The sequence below is a fragment of the Macaca fascicularis genome, chromosome 3 (genome assembly GCF_037993035.2).
Source record: "Macaca fascicularis isolate 582-1 chromosome 3, T2T-MFA8v1.1".
Classification (NCBI taxonomy): Eukaryota; Metazoa; Chordata; class Mammalia; order Primates; family Cercopithecidae; genus Macaca; species Macaca fascicularis.
In genome coordinates, this window is record NC_088377.1 from 143,766,897 (window position 1) to 143,785,817 (window position 18,921).

An 18,921-nucleotide genomic window follows, 5' to 3' on the forward strand; every position below is an offset into this window, starting at 1 on the left:
GGCTGAGGTGGGCGGATCACGAGGTCAGGAGATCGAGACCATCCTGGCTTACACAGTGAAACCCTGTCTCTACTAAAAATACAAAAAATTAGCCAGGCGCGGTGGCGGGCAACTGTAGTCCCAGCTACTGGGGAGGCTGAGGCAGGAGAATGGCGTGAACCTAGGAGGCAGAGCTTGCAGTGAGCCGATATCACACCACTGCACTCCAGCCTCGGCGACAGACCAAGACTCCATCTCAAAAAAAAAAAAAAAAAGCTAACAAAAGTAGCTACTTAAATATGCAATGCAAACATGGTTGATAAAATTAATTTCTTAATAAAAAGGTATTATATATTTTTTCTTCAGATTAATCACTGAGTGTAAGGGAAAGGTCATAAATGATCACTAAAACAATACCTACTCTAAAGGACTTCATGAAATCTAGTTCAAGGCCAGACGCAGTTGCTCAAGCCTGTAATCCCAGCACTTTGGGAAGCCAAGGCGGGTGGATCACTTGAGGTCGGGCATTCAAGACCAGTTGGGTCAACAGGGTGAAACCCTGTCTCTACTAAAAATACAATTAGCTGGGCATGGTGGCACACAACTGTAACTCCAGCTACTTGGGTGGCTGAGGCATGAGAATCACTTGAACCGAGGCAGAGGTTGCAATGAGCTGAGATCGCGCCACTGCACTCCAGCCTGGGTGACAGAGTGAGACTCTGTCTCAAAAAAAAAAAATCTAGTTTAATGGGAATTCATATGGGTATACAGTTAATCTATATTAGCCAAGAGAGGGCATCATGGAATAGAGATTATAATTTTAAATTATACACAGTATCAGTAATACATATTTGCTATATTTAAAAATTGGCAGGGCTTTTTTATTTTTGGCCATGTTACCAATATTGTAATAGATTACCAACTGTAACTGGACTACTACAATCAATCTTTATCTACAAGCACTGTGCAAGTGGCCTTCCAAAATTCAAAGTATGGTGAATTAAGAATTCAATAAAAGTGTTTACCACAAGATTCTGACCATACAGATAACAATAAACTTACAGTATTTACTCTGGTATCCGAAATAAAAATAGATTGCCAAATTTTAAACTAGACATAGGAGGAGCAATTTATACTGAATTTCCCACCCCCCAAAATAATTCATTTTATATTTAGAAATCATTTGGCATCATTCTTTAACCCCCAATGAAATGGTTAGGCTGGGATAATTAACAATATAATGCCATTAAGGCCAGGCCTAGTGGTTCATGCCTGTAATACCAGCACTTTGGGAGGTCGAGGCGGGCAGATCACTTGAGGTCAGGAGTTGGAGACCAGTCTAGCCAACACAGTGAAACCTGTCTCTATCAAAAATACAAAAGTTGCTGGGCGCAGTGGCTCATGCCTGTAATCCCAGCGCTTTGGGAGGCCAAGGCGGGCAGATCATAAGGTCAGGAGCTCAAAACCAGCCTGGCCAACATGGTGAAAACCCATCTCTACTAAAACTACAAAACATTAGCCGAGCGTAGTGGCAGGCACCTGTAATCCCAGCTACTCAGGAGTCCAAGGCAGGAAAATCGCTTGAACTCGGGAGGCAGAAGTTGCAATGAACCAAGATCGCACCATTGCACTCCACCGTGGGCGACAAAAGCAAGATTCCATCTCAAAAAAAAAAAAAAAGAAAAGAAATTAAATACAAAAGTTAGGCGGGTATGGTGGCAGGCACCTGTAATCCCAGCTACTTGGGATGCTGAGGCAGGAGAATTGCTTGAACCTGGGAGGCAGAGGTTACAGTGAACCAAGATCACATGACTGCACTCCAGCCTTGGCAACAAAGTGAGACTTCATCTCAGAAAAAAACAAAAAAACAAGAAAGAAAATGTTATTAAGTAAAAGATAGTCAGGGAATTGGATATTCACAAAGCATCACCCCACAGATTACAAGCTAAATGCAAATATAAAAACGAACCATTACAGGCCAGGTGTGGTGGCTCATGCCTGTAATCATGAGGCCGAGGCAGGCGGATCACCTGAGGTCAGGAGTTTAAGACCAGCCTGGTCAACATGATGAAACCCTGTCTCTACTAAAAACACAAAACTTAGCTGGGCATGGTGGCATGCGCCTGTAATCCCAGCTACCCAGGAGGCTGAGGCAGGAGAATCGCTGGAACCCGGGTGGCAGAGGTTGCAGTGAGCTGAGATCGAGCCACTGCACTCCAGCCTGGGTGACAGAGCAAGACTCCGTCTCAAAAAAAAAAAAAGAATCATTACAATGGAGAGACCTAGTGGTCACCTTAATCAAGTAATCAAATTTAACACCATTAATAATGAGACAATCTAAAGACTGTATGCCTCCTGATGTAATATGAGCACCTAGGAAACACTCTCACCCAAACTGTTTAACCTGAATTTAACAGAGTCTTTATAGCTAACTTCCAATTTACAAGAAATATAAAGTAAGTATCACCACAATAAGATAACTATTTAAAAATTATGAATACAGGAAAATTTGCATGATAATAAGTATGCTGGACTGGTATCTTCAAAAAGTCAATGTCATATTAAAGAGTCAAGGTACATGTATTTTATCACAATTTTTAAAAATTTTTTTAACAAGAGCTAATCTGGAAAATATAGAAGCAAATCTATTCTAGATGGGCAATATACCAAATTAATGACAGTATGGGGGTTGAGATATCACAGATACATCAATTAATGATAGTTTGGGGTAAAGGAAGAATCTCACTTGTATATTTACACATTTACACACACACACAATTAAAACTTTATTTTTTTGAGATGGAGTTTCGCTCATCACCTGTCACCCAGGGTAGAGTGCAATGGCGCCATCTTGGCTCACTGCAACCTCCACCTCCCAGGTTCAAGTGATTCTCCTGTCTCAGCCTCCCAAGTAGCTGGGATAACAGGCGCCCAACACAGCTAATTTTTGTATTCTTGATAGTGACGGGGTTTCACCATGTTGGCCAGGCTAGTTTTGAACTTCTGACCCCAGGTGATCCACCCACCTCAGCCTCCCAAAGTGCTGGGTTTACAGGCATGAGCCACCGTGCCTGGCTACTATTTAAACTTCATAAGCACTATTAGTTATGTAATGGGAAAAAAAAAATCAGTCCTAATTGTTTCTTGGTAAAATTATTTACATCTGGAATAGGCTTTAAAATGCTAGAGCCAAAAATAAATAAATAAGTGGAGATGGGGAGGTGAAAAAAACTGTTGAAGTAGCATAATGAGTACACCCAGAATTCAAAGTACACTGGTTTCTTTTGTATTAATTAAAAATCTTGTGATTAAAAGTTAAATTTTTCAATCTGTAATTCAAGAAAATATAAAATATACAACATAAAGTTTAATGTATACTCAAAATGAAAATGTTTTGAAGTTACAAGTTTATCATTATTTTTCAATATCCTATGTTAGGTAGTTTATCCATTACTTGAAAAGTTTAATTCACTTGAGATTGGTGAAAAATTAATGAGATTTATTATAACCAACTTAAAACTTCTGAAATACAAACTTCTTTCAAAAAGTTAGTATGGTTCATTCTAACTATCAGGTGGTCTCAGAAACCAGGACACCATGGGAAAATTAGACAAATTATACTTACTTGTGAAACTACATGTCTCCAATGTGTTAGGTATGAAAGTAAGGTCAGGAACTAGCATCCCTTACGAATGCCTAACAATATGCCAGGTTCTACAATATACTATGTTCATTCTAACAATCACCCTGTGAAAATATCATGCCTTTATAACAGACGTATATCAGCTCAAAAAGAGTAACTGTATCAGGGCGTGGTTGCACACCTGTAGTCCTAGCTACTGGGGAGGGTGAAGCAGGAAGATCCTCTGAGCTCAGGAGTTCAAGGTTACATTGAGCTAAGACAGTGCCACTGCATTCCAACCTGGGCAACAGAGCAAGATTCCTGTCTCTTAAAAATATACCCAAACAGGCCGAGCATGGTGGCTCACACCTGTAATCCCAGCACTTTGGGAGGCAGAGGCAGGCAGATCACCTGAGGTTAGGAGTTGGCCAACACAGTGAAACCCCATCTCTACAAAAACACAAAAATTAGCTGGGCATGGTGGTGGGCACCTGTAGTCCCAGCTACTTGGGAGGCTGAGGCAGGAGAATCGCTTGAACTTGGGAGGCAGAGGTTGCAATGAGCAAGATTGTGCCACTGCACTCCAGCCTGGGTGAAAGAGTGAGAGTCCTTCTCGGAAAAAAAAAAAAAAAAAACCCAAACAGTAGGAAAAAAGAGACAAACACATACTCCACTTCTGACATAACTAGGAGATACTGTAACTATTACCTGAAATACAATGTATAAAGACAAAAAGCTAATGGTAGAATGGTAAATGCCTTAGCATAATGGGAGAGATAATAACAAACAATCCTCTTTACCCTGCAATACCCCAGAAAAGCTCAGAAATCCGAGGGTGCTAGGAAATAGAGCAGAATACCCACAAACACACACTCCTAAGGGAACAGGAGGTATGGTCCTCAGCAAAACTGAATCAGAGTGGCTCCAAGATGAGGGGTATCGCTCACAGAAAAGAGAAGTGAAATGCTGGTATGAAAACAGGGAGACTAGGTAAAAACTTACTAAATGAATGACAAGACTTGTAGCTTTCTTCCCCTATGAAGCACTAGAACCCTGTCATATAAACTCATTACCTCTGCCAAGCCCTTCACTATGGACTGAATCATGCCTCCCCAAAATCCGTATGTTGAAGCCTTAATGCCTGATGTGACTGTATCTGAAAATAAGGCTTTCAGGAGGTAACTAAGATTAAATGAGGTCAGAGGGCACAGTCCCAATCCAATAAAATTGGTAGCTTTATAAAGAGAAAAGGAAGAGATTTTTCTTTCCATTATTGGAAAAGTCATGTGAGCACACAGGAAGAAGGCAGTTATCTACAGACCAGGAAAAGAGCCCTAACCAGAACCTGACCACGATGGTATGCTGACCTCAGGCTTCCAGCCACCAGAATTATAAAAAATTAATTTCTGTTAAGTCACCCATTCTATGGTATTTTATTTTAGCAGCCCGAGTGACTAAGACACCCCTCCTTTCTCCATCATTCCACCCACACAGAGACAGGAAAATTAAAGGACCTCTATCTGAAGAAACTGAAAGCCTTCTTACCCAGCATCCAGAGAAAAGAAATGAAGATTAAAAACACGGCAGTCCATTAGTCATTAACCTTGCTCATGATCACAAAGATCTGAACAAAACCTCCAACTAAAAGAAAGCGACCAAAACAAACAAATAAGAAGAACCAAAAATAATAGGAAGAACAGAAGAACACCTCAAAGAAGCTGTCATTAATATCCTTGAAGAGGAAACAGAAAATGCTGCACCCATGAAAGAGGAACAAAATACCATAATACTGAAACAAAGGACAAGAGCTCTTAAAAATTCTTATTAAAAGCTTAAACTTTTCCTGGCGTGGTGGCTCACACCTGTAATCCCAGCACTTTGGGAGGCCAAGGCAGGCAGATCATGAGGCCAGGAGTTGGAGACCAGTCTGGCCAACACAGTGAAACCCTGTTTCTACTAAAAAATACAAAAAATTAGCTGGGTATGGTGGTGTGCGCCTGTAGTCCCAGCTACTCGGGAGACTGAGGCAAGAGAATCACACAAACCTGGGAGGCAGAGGTTGCAATGAGCCAAGATTGCACCATTGCACCCCAGCCCAGGCAACAGTGCAAGACCATCTCAAAAAAATAAAAGCTAAAACTTTAGAATTCAGTGAAGGCCAGGCACGGTGGCTCACGCCTATGATCCCAGCACTTTAGGAGGCCAAGGCAGACAGACCACCTGAGGCCAGGAGTTCAAGACCAGCCTGGTTAACATGGCGGAACCCTGTCTCTACTAAAAATACAAAAAATTAGCCGGGCGTGGTGGCGAATACCTGTAATCCCAGCTACTTGGGAGGCTGAGGCAGGAGAATTGCTTGAACCCAGGAGGCGGAGGCTGCAGTGAGCCAAGATCATGCCATTGCACTCTAGCCTGGGCAACAGAGCAAGACTCTGTCTCAAAAAAAAAAAAAAAAGTAAAATTCAGTGAAAGTTCAGAAGGAAGAGTGAGATGTGAAGAAAAACACCAAAGAAAAAAATACATAAATTATAAAATTCAGTGAAAAGATTGAAATCCCCCAGATAGTAGAATAGACAACTTTTTGGAGATCAGATGTCTTAACATCTACTTTGGGAACCAGACAATAATGGAATACCACCTTCAAACATTTGAGGGAAAATTATTTCCAATGCAGAAATTTCTCAACCGCCAGTCAAGTAAAAGGATAATAATGAAATCCAAAATGAAAATCCAAAATGAAGGAAGAAACCAAAAGGAAGGCATAATATTCAGAAAAATAAAGTTCAACAAAAGTTAAAGAAATTCCCAGAATATCACTAAGGAAAGTCCCAAGGTGATAGCTATACAGCAGGCCTAAAGAGGAAACAACCCAGACTAAAAAGCACAGAAGGGATGTCTTGTTTTTTTGAGCCGGAGTCTTGCTCTGTTGCCCAGACTGGAGTGCAGTGATGCCATCTCAGCTCACTGCAACCTCCGCCTCCTGGGTTCAAGCGAGGCCTCAGCCTCCCAGGTAGCTGAGACTATAGGCACACACTGTCACGCCCAGCTAACTTTTTGTATTTTTAGTAGAGATGGGGTTTCAGTGTTGCCTAGGCTGGTGTTGAACTCCTGAGCTCAGGCTATCCGCCAGCTTCGGCCTCCCAAAGTGCTGGGATTACAGGCGTGAGCCACCGCGCCCAGCCCCAGAAGGGATGTCTACAGGAACAAATGGAATGGGTAAGTTTATCTGACAGATTTGCCCATGTGGAAAATTGCACTGAGAAGCATTTTATGGAGCTACTGGAGGGTACAGAAAGACTTTGCCAGAGAAAACTAAGCAAACGAAAAAAAATGAGACATGAAAAACAAAAGGTTACACAAGAAAATAAAATCATAGTAAATTATTCCTTCAGCAGAAACAAATATTTAGTCATATGATAAAAACTCTGAATATGAATTTAACCTAAAATTGTGCAGTCACAATACTGGAGAGTATAGTTAGAAAAATCTTCAGACACCCATCCCTTTGATATCACTCACATTTATATACCTCAGATTATTTGATTCTAAGAAAAGCTGCTATTTTCATTAAATTGTGCAACTACACTTTCAAGGTAAAAATTCAGTGAAATGCTCTGGTTTCGTCTTGAAATACTTCACAGGCTCATTTTAAGGAAAAAATTCAACAAATACAAAGCAAAAGTACTAACGATAGTTAGAAGATCTATACAAATTTTACTGGTTACTGGAGTCAGTGAAGGCACATTGATAGCTAATTAAATATTTGTTGTGTTGTTTGCCATAAAATAATTCTAAATTTTGGATACTCTTGGTATACGTCCACTTTTACTTTCCACACTTACCAATTCTACAATTTGTTCAGTCTTACAAGAATATTGATTAACTCTTCAGTAAATTACCTCCATAAGCACTAAAATCAGATTATTTTCTCGTTTTAAAAATCTAGAATGTTGGTTGGGCACGGCAGCTCACGCCTATAATCCCAGCACTTTGGGAGGCCAAGGTGGGCAGATTACGAGGTCAGGAGTTTGAGACCAGCCTGGCCAACATGGTGAAACTCCGTCTCTACTAAAAATACAAAAATTAGCCGGGCGTGTTGGCGAGTGCCTATAATTCCAGCTACTCTCGAGGCTGAGGCAGGAGAATTTCTTGAATCCAGGAGGTGGAGGTTGCAGTGAGCCGAGATTCAGCCACTGCACTCCAGTCTGGGCAACAAGAGCAAGACTCCGTTTCAAAAAAAAAAAAAAACTAAACTAAAATGTTTTGCACTTTTCCTTTTTATAAGAAACTTAACTTTTACTTGGTGAGTCAAGCTATCACGCAAGTCAGCTACAGCAATATGATAAGATGGCCTTAAGAGATTGTGAGGCATCAAGCCCTGGCACTAAATGGGCCTATATTAGTATACTTTCATAATTCTCTTGTTCATCATTCTTAACTTTCATATCTGTCAATGATCCTTCCTCTATCAGCATTCACCCATCTTTTAATTAGTTATAGGGTTAAAAAAATTAATAACTATGCTTCAGATTTCAAATAACATTTACTGAATACCCTGCTAGGCCCTTTCATATACATGCTTTCATTGAATCCAAATACGTTCTGTTAGAATGGTCACCAACGTAAAAATAAAGCAGTTCTGACTTAAGACTTTTTAAAAGCCCAACTACAAATAAATACAGGAGCGTAACTGTTTAATCAAATTGGGGTGCAGGCTAGGTCTTTCGAGGGTGTGTGGTTCAGGTTTGTTTTGTTGAGGGAGAATCTCTTCCTTGTTTAGGTGTCTTTATAGCTAATGTCTGGTTCTGACTCAGACTGTTCAATCAGCCAGTTGTGGATAATTGAAGGGTTACTGAACTATGCACAGCCAACTTAGAGCAACACTAAAAAGAGGTATATACCTAAACAAACACTTGGTCACCCATTCACCAAGATTTTTACAAAAAGCACAGAGAAATGAGCATTGTATTGCAAATTAGGACTTTCATATTTGCAACTATATCTATAATAAAGGCATATATGTATTCTTGCTATACTACTTGTTAATACCACTATTTAAGAATCTTCTTAATTCATTAAAACAGAAAACTTCAATTCAGTTAAATTCAAACTTTAGAAAGATATAAGTATTCCCCAAGTTACGAGGGAAAAATTTTCACCATTAAATTTACCACCAAGACACTGAAAAGCAATCTTGTTCTGATAGTTTTTCAATAAGAGCATTTCTATCTGAAAAAATGAAAATCTTACGGTAGTGTTAATATCTTGCCACTACTCAAAAAAATCCACATAGGTCATGGGAAAAGATCATTCCCACATCTTAATGTAAAACCTATTACTGTTTATATTCAGGATTAACAATATTAGTGTTAACCCTCAAAAGGAGGAGGATTCGAAATGTAATTGAAAAGACTATAAAAATTCCTCTTTAACAGCCATTTCACTTTAAGGACCATTTGTGTACTCCACATTTTAAGTTAGAATTGTTAAAGAATGCTTATTCTCAAATACTCCATTACTCCAGCTATGTAACATTCATATTTACTTCCTCTTTCAGAGAACTTAGAGCAAATGTGCAGTTTACACACCACAAACACTACTGATGATACCAAGCTGCTTACGGACAGACTTCCAGGCAATTATCCCCTAAATTTTACATATAATTGTTAAAACAAAATAGCTTTAAAATACTAACCACCTAAAATTCCTGAATAAAAGTACCATAAATCCCATCCTCAAAACCATTTTCCTAGAAGCAACACTCCCGGAAGCTGAGAGATCTTTACATTGCACCAGAGTTCCTAATGGCTATGCTTAGATGTCAAAGTTTTGCTACAGGCAAAAAATACCAAGGAAGAAGTGGCACTATTGCTACATGCACATGCAGCATGTTTTAAATTGTGAAAACAAACAATATTATACCAAACAGAAAATTTTTCATGACCTAAGCTACTGTTAGATCAGCAATGCCAAAACTGCTTGACATTTCTTTTTCTAAAAAACAAAAAAAAAGAGTCATTTGACAACCCTGTGTAGCAGTGCACATTTATAATGAAGATCATGCGCTTTAAGCTTGCGATCACATAAAGATTTGATTTTCACCTAGTCTGTATGTTGCACTACTGTCAGATCATTATGTATCCGTAGCTGAAGTGGCAGAAACACCTATTTTAAAGAAACACTATCTGAAAAATTATACGACTAGCCTACATTTAAAAACAAAACTGACCCTCTCTGACAAGAACCCTTAAGAATCTGCCTTTTTCTAATGCTCAAACAATCTGCAGCCGCTTGACCTGTCCAAAAATCGTCAAAGCTCCTGGCTCTTATCATTTGCTGCAGGAAAAAAAGAATATGGCTGAAAATTCTTTCAGAAGGGTGCTATTTCAAACAGGACCACCCAAAACACTTAAGAACACGCAGCGGAGAGTAGGGTGCAGGGAGGGTACCTTACGAAACAGCGCACTTCGGGCCCTGTACGCTACCTCATTTCCCTAATAGGGATGAAAAGCTCAGGCCTCTGGTAGCTTCCAGCTGACGCCAGTGCTCTCTCCACACCCCTTTTTTGACAGGATTATCCGGGGTTGAACGCTGTGTCACAAATACGAATTCCCGCGACCACGTCTAAATGGCCTAACAATCAACCGAGCATCTTTTACAAGACCAAACCCTTCCCCCATCCCGTTCCCTCCATCTCTCTCCCTAGCCAAACACACCTAGGGGAGTCCTCAAGATGGATTTTTACAAATCCTGCAGCGCACTAACTGGGAGGAAGAAACGATACAGAAAATAAGAGCGTCGGCCATCCCCTTCTCTGCAACCGAAATTACAGGCTCCATTTCCTATCCCCTTGGGAACTGCAAAATCCTCTGCTGAAAACCGGACGCCTCCCGGCCCGTCCAGGCTGGCGCACGAGGCCGCCGCGCTCCCTCTTCCCGGGCCCCGTGGGCGCCAGTGGGGCGGCGGGGACCCGCGGCACCCTCCCCTCCCCCTCCCCGCACGGCACCCACCTCGGGGCAGCGGCTTCACCTCCCCGTTCTCCTCCCGGGAGGCCCCGCCGGCCTCTCGGGCCCCGCCGAGACCGTGCCTCCTCCTCTCCTTCTCCCGCTTCTCTTTAGGTCTGCGCGACTTAGCGTTAGCCGAGGCAGCGGCGGCGGCGGGCAGAAGGAGATGGTGAGGTTGAGCGTGCAGCAGCGTAGGAGGGACCAGCAGTTTGCGCGGCACCGGCTGAGACAAGGAAGCGGAGGCTGAAGAGGGAACGGCCGTGCCAGCGGAAAAAGAGAAACTGCTCCGAGAAGAGGACGGGGAGGGAGCAGCAGACAGAGGGGCAAAGCTCCAAGACGCGGAGCTGCCATAGCTCTGAGGCGAAGGAGCTGACGGCGGCTGCAGCTGCCTGCTGTTCCCGCCGCTGCCCCCTTCTCCGTTCACTCTCCGCGGTGCCTTCTTCTCCTCAGTCCGGACCTTCTTGGCGGACAGAGAACCCGGAGGGTCCCGGGAGGAGGGCTGCAGCTTGCCAAACGGTTCTTTCTCCGAGACGGTGGCGGTGGGGGCGGAGGCAGCGACACAGTGCACTGGGCTCGGCGGTTCCGCCATTTTGCGCTTCTGTTGTATTTACTCTCCTCCGCTAGCCGGCGCGGGGCAGGGGGCGGGCCCTCCGCGTGGGCTAGGGAAGGGGCGGAGCGACCGGGCCACCGACCGGGACCTCCATTGGGCGAGCCACGCTGAGAGATCCACCTAAGAGCCAATCAAAGGCACAAACATCAGACGAAGGGGCGGGATCGCCAAAGGGACCCTCTTTGGAGGTCAGAGCTCGGCGGGGTGCGGCTAGTGGCGGATTGCTCTGCGAGGGGAGGGCTTTCCACTGTTGCCAGCGTGAACTCGGGTGCCGGGTGGATATCAGGGAAGAATCCCTGCCCTGGACCCCCAGATCTGTCTTGGCCCAGGTAGCGATCGTCTCTGCTGCCAAGAAGACTTTTAGCTTGTACCACTTTCCCTTCCATTTTTCCTGGGGTACCGCTCACCGTGCATCTGCGCGTTCAGAAAGCTGGATTTCGGGGATGCTCAGTTCAGAAGAGAAAAATTTGCCGGGAATCAAGTCCTTCTTTTTGTTAGTCGGTAGTCGATGATGGGAGGTGTTCAAAATCATTTGATGTGGTGACAAGGTACGTTATTATTGCTAGATCATGTGCTCTAATCCATTGAGGGAGATAACTTCCGGCAACTCTAGAACTTTCGGATTACTTACAAGCTTGAAGGAGAGAGTCTGCCTGGATTTGGAGACTTTTTTGAACTGTTGTGGCTAGACCCTTAACATTTTTTATTTATTTATTTATTTTGTTTATTTATTGAGACAGAGTTTTGCTCTGTCGTCGAGGCTGGCGTGCAGTGGCGCGATCTCGTCTCACTGCAACCTCCGCCTCCCGGATTCAAGCTATTCTCCTTCCTCAGCCTCCCCAATAACAGGGATTACAGGCGCCCGACACCATGCTCGGCTAATTTTTGTGTTTTTATTAGAAACGGGGTTTTACCATGTTTGCCAGGCTGGACTCGAACTCCTGATCTCAGGTGATCGGCCCACCTCCTCTTCCCAAAGTGCTAGGATTACAAGCGTGAGCCACCGTGTCCGGCCTTAAGATTTTAATTTTATAATAATTATTATAACTTAGAGTTGCCAAGAAAAATTTGTTGGCGATTATTTATAGATGTTTGAAAGACAAGAATTGTTTTTTTCGATTTCTGTATTTTAGCATTTAGTAAGCACACTGCGTGTTGGATGTTTTGTAAGCATGTGCTTTGATTTTTGCTTCAAAGATAAGCAATTTGGGGAGATGGGTTTTAGCTTAAAAGATAAGGAATGTGGCCAGGCGCGGTGGCTCACGCCTGTAATCCCAGCACTTTGGGAGGCCGAGGTGGGCAGATCACAATGTCAGGAGTTCGAGAACAGCCTGGCCAACATAGTGAAAACCTGTCTCTACTAAAAATACATAATTAGCTGGGCTTGGTGGCACGCCCCTGTAGTCCCAGCTACTCTGGAGGCTGAGGCAGAAGAAGCCCTTGAATCCGGAAGGCGGAGGTTGCAGTGAGCTGAGATCTGCCATTGCACTCCAGCCGGGGTGACAGTGCCAATTTATTCATTTTTTAAAGAATATTTTTAAGAATTTTTTTTTTTTTTCGGCCAAGAGCGGTGAGTGGCTCACGCCTGTAATCCCAGCACTTTGGGAGGCGGTGGTGGGTGGATCACCTGAGGTCAGGAGTTCGAAACCACCCTGACCAACATGGTGAAACCCTGTCTCTACTAAAAATACAAAAAAAAATTAGCCAGGCGTGGTGGTGCACGCCTGTAGTCCCAGCTACTCGGGAGGCTGAGGCAAGAGAATCACTTGACCCCTGGAGGTGGAGACTGCAGTGAGCCGAGATCGCGCCACTGCACTCCAGCCTGGGCAACAGAGTGAGACTCCATCTCAAAAAAAAAAAATGTTCTGAAGTCAAATTTAATATTGGTTTATGGTCTTATTTTTAGGTGCCTCAAATTTTTTAAAGTAATAAAATTATTGAATGTGTAACATGAAAACTTTCTAATTGGAATTGACTGGCAGCAGATGTCTTCAAGAAAATTAGCATTGGTGGGAGAGTGGACCGAGAGGATTAGGCTGGAAATCATCTGCTAATGCACTAGTTTCGTGACCTTAGTCTGGCTGCTTCACTTGTTAGGTCCTCTGTTTTCTTACCTGTTAAATGAGTAAATTTGATTACATGATCACTAAGGTGCCTTCCACACTCAACTTATGCCATATTCAAGAAGATTTTCAAAATCACTCCGAAACTATTACAATTGAATTCAGTTTTTAATTGTTGACCCTCCTAATCTAGTAAAGTGTCTCTAACATCCATTAATATAGTGCCTGGAAACTTGCACCACTCATTCTCTGATCTCTAGCACACAGGTCTGGAAAATCTGACTTCTTTTTTTCTTTCTTTTTTTTTTTTTTTTTTTTTTTTTTTTTTGTTGAGACGGAGTCTTGCTCTGTCACCCAGGCTGGAATGCAATGGCCAGATCTCAGCTCACTGCAAGCTCCGCCTCCCGGGTTCACGCCATTCTCCTGGCTCAGCCTCCTGAGTAGCTGGGACTACAGGCACCCGCCAACTCGCCCGGCTAGTTTTTTTTGTATTTTTTAGTAGAGACGGGGTTTCACCGTGTTAGCCAGGATGGTCTCGATCTCCTGACCTCGTGATCCACCCGTCTCGGCCTCCCAAAGTGCTGGGATTACAGGCTTGAGCCACCACGCCCGGCCTAAATCTGACTTCTTAAGAGCCCAGGTAAACTATACCCTTGCCTGCATGAATTTGTTACTCCTTGCATTACATTATACTCTCATGCACTGTTATTAGGCCTGGCACTAAATTTGTATAGCCTGGGCAAGAGTGTGGCTATGGAGGTCCACACACCATCTGTCTAAATATTTAAAAAATAATCAAGATAACAAACTTCTATAAAATACTTTCTATTCTACTTCCTTGACAGATCCACTTTCATATGATCTGGAAGTCCATGTTTGAATTTAGAGTTCTCAGAGTCCCCGGACTGACCCCATTCTCCTCCCATCCCCAACTTCATCACCTGCCACACCAAAAGGGGCTGTACATACACCCAACATGTCCAGGCATATGTCCATATCCCCCGCCACCTGCAAATGGTGATGTGCAATTGGCAGCTCACTCTGCCCTCAGATCTAGCCAGTCTAAAAGAGGAGTGCAGGCTCCAGGCAGGCATGGCCCCTGACCTCATGGACTCCTCATCCTTTACAGCAAGAGGAGGGCCAAGTAAACAGAGGCCCCTTACCCAGGTCTAAAGACAGTACTTGTCTGTTATAAAACATACGCAACTATCTTATTTTCTGTCCTGTGTAATTAGCCATTCCCTTTCAACTAGATTATTCTTGTCAACTCTTAACTGGCGGAGATTTTCTACCACTATCACCAATTTCTTTTAGCATAATCTCTTTATAATCTCATACAGGTTTTTTATTCTACAGCTAGAAAGCTCTTTTCAAAACCTCGGCCAGGTACAGTGGCTCATGCCTGTAATCCCAGCACTTTGGGAGGCCGAGGCAGGCAGATCACCTGAGGTCAGGAGTTTGAGACCAGCCTGGCCAACGTGGTGAAACTTTGTCTCTACTAAAAATACAAAAATTAGCTGGGCATGGTGGCACACCCTTGTAGTCCAGCTACTCGGGAGGCTGTGGTGGCAAATCGCCTGAATCTGGGAGACAGAGGTTGCAGCGAGCCGAGATCATGCCAGGGCACTCCAGCCTTGGCGACAGAGTAAGACTCCGTCTCAAAAAAAACGAAAAAAAGCCTGGATCTGACCACCTCTCTTGCCTTGCTTCAGACCTGAAGTCAATGGCTTTCAGTGCTCTCAAGACAAAAAACAAAATCCTTAATGTGTCCTATAAGACCCTTCATGATCTAGCCCCTTCTTCGTTCAAACTAAAAGATCTTTAATCTCCAGAATGCACGATGTTGTCTTTCAACATAGGAACATTGCATATGTGGTTCTCTCTACCTGATGTGCTTTTTCCTTTGGCTGTTGCCTATGTGATGATTTGGATAATGAACATAAGGGAAGCAGATATCATGAATACCTTCTATATTTCTAACCAGCAAAACTTGGACAGTGGGGCCATTCCCTGAGCCAAGAAACACTGGAAGAGTGACAAGTTTCAGGTACTCTTGGACCTTGGACCTGTTGAACATGAAGTGCGTTTTCTCATCTCCATTCCTTTTTGCTTTTCGGTCGTTGGTGTTGTCGACTCACTGGTTATCTGTTGCTTCCTTTTCCATTTCATTCCCTGTAACGGCTCTACCAAAAGCATGCTACCCTACCTACCCTACACCCTGCTTCTCCACCTTTTTTTTTTTTTTTTTTTTTTTGATGTCGGGTCTCAGCTCTGTCACCCAGGCTAGAGTGCAGTGGCAGGCTCACAGCTCGCTGTAGCCTTGACCTCCTGGGCTCAAGCATTCCCCCCACCTGAGCCTCCCGAGTGGCTGGGACTAGGGCATGCGCCACCATACCCAGCTAATTTTTATATTTTTGTAGAGACAGGGCTTTGCCATGTTGTTGCCCAGGCTGGTCGAGAACTCCTGGGCTCAAACACTCTGACCACCATGGTCTCCCAAAGTGCTAGGATTAGAGACATGAACCAGCATGCCCAGCTGAAACTGGGTCTTTTATAAAGAACAGAAATTTATTTTCTCACAATTCTAGGGGCTGGAGGCCCAAGATCCTGGCACTGGCAGGTTCATTTGTTTGATATGGGCCACATCCTCCTGAGGGGAGGAACATTTTGGCCTCACATGGTAGAAGGCAGAAGGTTAGCAGGCTGAAGGCTTCATGAGGCCTCTTTTATCTTATTTACTTATTTTGAGACAGAATCTTGTTCTGTCACCCAGGCTGGCGTGCAGTGGCGCAACTGCAGCCTCAACCTCCTGGACTAAAGTGATCCTACCACCTCAGCCTCCCAAGTAGCTAGGACTTCAGACACTCACCACAGCTCGCAGCTAATTTTTGTTTATTTTTTGTAGAGATGGGGCCTCACTGTGTTACCCAGGCTGGTCACAGACTCTTGGGCTCAAGTGATCCGCTTGCCCATGAAGCCTCTTGTAATCCCATAAACCTCATTCACAAGAGAGCAACCCTTCTGGCCTAAACATCTCTTAAAAGCCCCACATCTTAATACCATTACATTGGCCATTAAGTTTCAACACCTGAATTTTGGAGGGGACACATTGAAACCGTAGCAATGGGTAAAAAATAATAATAAATCAGAGTCAGGTTGAATGTGAGATAATAGGAAGTGGAGGGGACTATAGAAAACTTGGAATGTGGTGTGTTTTCTACAATATACATTTGTGCTTCTCAGCGCTCGCTGATCGTTCCCTTATGGAAATAGTGGGCCTACTTGCTAAGTATGTAGACTTTTTAATGGGAAGTTTCCTAAACACCATGCAAGCCGAACAAAACATCTGTGAGTCAGATATAACCCACAGACAGCAGGCTGACTTCCATCTAGAAAGGAGTAGCTTCGTTTTGTTAAGATAGTTTTGAGAGTTTGGTTTGTTTTCATGCACAACCCTGCCTTTGTCCATTGCTGGAATAGATGCTAATCGAATATATTCAAATTTCCAGCCACAACAAATGTGTGTTAGCAGTTTTTAGAGCTGTCCTCTGTGTATTTAAGGAGAGCAAACTGGGGGAAAATAGAGTTGAAAATTGTAGTAGAGGGATCAGCCACCGCTTAAAGGCTTCACTGAAGAGCCATTAGCAGCCACACAGCAGAAAGCAAAAGGTAGAAAGAGTAAAAGGGGCCAAATGGAGTAAATAGAAACTATCCATAAATGTCTTTCCTGGGGTTAATTATGCTGCCAGAATTTTCATATGGAAGAACATCAGCTCATTTTGATACTTATTTTAAGAAAGGGATAGGAGGCCTGTAAAATGGGTATAAGGAGCCTTTTTCAATAATGTAAATCTCTGAAAAGAAAAGCTTAAGTTTTGTGGTTGTTAAAAAAAAAAAAATGGTTTGTGGTTCTAGTCAATTCTCCAGGAAGAGGAAGCTATTTTAGGTAAGAACTGGTAGGTAGAGAGTAAAATGTATTTATCCACACCTCGAAGCCTAGGTGTGGCAAAGAAATGTAAGGAAAAATGATAGACTCATAGAATGTCCGAATTGCAAATGCAGCCCAGTACCTAATTTGTTAATTTTCTTTACTATCCTTTACTTTCTTTTTGAACAGTGAATAACCTCCAGAGTAACCATTCTTGGCTTCATAGTTTGAGCCACACTGTCACACCACTTGTGGTTAAGAGGATACTGTTTACTTAGAGTGCCTTGTGTATCTCTTATGTTTGTGGGTGTTTTGCATCATCCCAATTCTACAAAGCTTTCCAAGGCATTTTTCAAAACTGAGCTGGAATTTCATGTTTATTCTTACTCTACACCACTTTTCTTTCTAATATGTCCTATTTTGCAAGAGGAAGCAGAAGTCTAAAGCATCAGAATGTTAAATCCAGACATTGGTCAGGCCTCTTTAGAAGTTTAAGTTAATTAGAGTTTTATGTTCAGAAAATAGACATTCAAAAGAGATGCAGTGTTTCTTAGAGTGCTGGTAGATTCCAGCGCTTTTATCTCATAGAAAAGAACAGGTTTGAATGTGTCCCCAAAAGTTGTGTGTTCCCCAAAGTTCATGGCTTAGAAACTGAATCTCTAATGCAACAGTGTTGAGCGGTGGGGCTTTAAGAGGTGATGAGGTCATGAGGGCTCTGCCCCATGAAAGGATTAATGCCATTATCCAGGAGTAGATTAGTTTTTACGGGAGTGGGTTCCTGATAACTGATAACCCACAGAAGAGTGCAGTTTTGTACAAATACCACACATGGAGTAGAGCCAACAAATTACAAAACTACGACTGTCACAAAGTCATTCCATAATTTTAATTTTGCAGATTCTGCTTTGAAAAGCTTGTCTGTATGATTTATGTACAGTGCCTTGAGGTAACAATATGATGATATCCTAATATATATTTTGCCTCACATTCAAGTGCTGGCTCTTCTTGATTCCCCTCAAATTAATAACTACTTCTATACCATTAGCTTATACCAACAGCTAAGGACCCATCAAGGAAATAACCACTCTTTTGTTTAACTTTTAAAACTAACCCAGTAAGTCTCTTTACATATAATGCCTATTCTAAGGATTTTTTTTTTTTTTAGACAGAGTCTCACTCTGTCACCCAGGCTGGAGGGCAGTGGCGCGATCTTGGCTCACTGCAAGCTCCACCTCCCAGGTTCATGCCATTCTCCTGCCTCAGCCTCTTGAGTAGCTGGGACTACAGGTTCCCGCCACTACGCCCGGCTGATTTTTTGTATTTTTAGTAGAGACGGGGTTTCACCGTGTTAGCCAGGATGGTCTCGATCTCCTGACCTCGTGATCCACCCACCTCGGCCTCCCAAAGTGCTGGGATTACAGGTGTGAACCACCGCGCCTGGCCTATTCTAAGGATTTTAATCCTAATCTTTTCCCTATTTAATCTGTATAATTCATCTCAATGGGTGGAAAATACTAAGTTCTAATGTCACTGGGAGTTTTCTGCTAGTGAAAGTGTAGAATAAGGAGAGACAAATCAGATACCAAGAAACCTTGAATATCAAGACCTGAAACCTGAAGTAAAGGTTTGCCAAATCCAGCTTTGACAACATAGATGGACAAGTGCAAATGCAAGATAAAGGTGCTTTCTATTTGTTAAGTTCTTTTAACCTTAGG

The 18,921-nt window shown here is 42.9% G+C and overlaps 1 protein-coding gene and 1 long non-coding RNA gene across 8 annotated transcripts in view; one reads left to right on the plus strand and one right to left on the minus strand.

The window, feature by feature from the left end:
* The window catches only part of RSBN1L (round spermatid basic protein 1 like), a 100,339-nt gene extending 89,134 nt beyond the window's left edge, over positions 1 to 11,205 (minus strand). For all 4 annotated transcript variants that reach the window (XM_005550390.4, XM_074035665.1, XM_074035667.1 and 1 more), the window contains exon 1: positions 10,612 to 11,205. In XM_005550390.4, coding sequence (XP_005550447.2) covers positions 10,612 to 11,194 — 583 coding nt within the window. In that variant the 5' untranslated portion in view covers positions 11,195 to 11,205. The remainder of the gene's footprint in view (positions 1 to 10,611) is intronic.
* Positions 11,206 to 11,399: 194 nt separating this feature from the next.
* Positions 11,400 to 18,921, plus strand: part of LOC102146398 (uncharacterized) — a 34,874-nt gene continuing 27,352 nt past the window's right edge. For all 4 annotated transcript variants that reach the window (XR_012432738.1, XR_012432739.1, XR_275704.5 and 1 more), the window contains exon 1: positions 11,400 to 11,763. This is a non-coding gene — a long non-coding RNA (uncharacterized lncRNA). The remainder of the gene's footprint in view (positions 11,764 to 18,921) is intronic.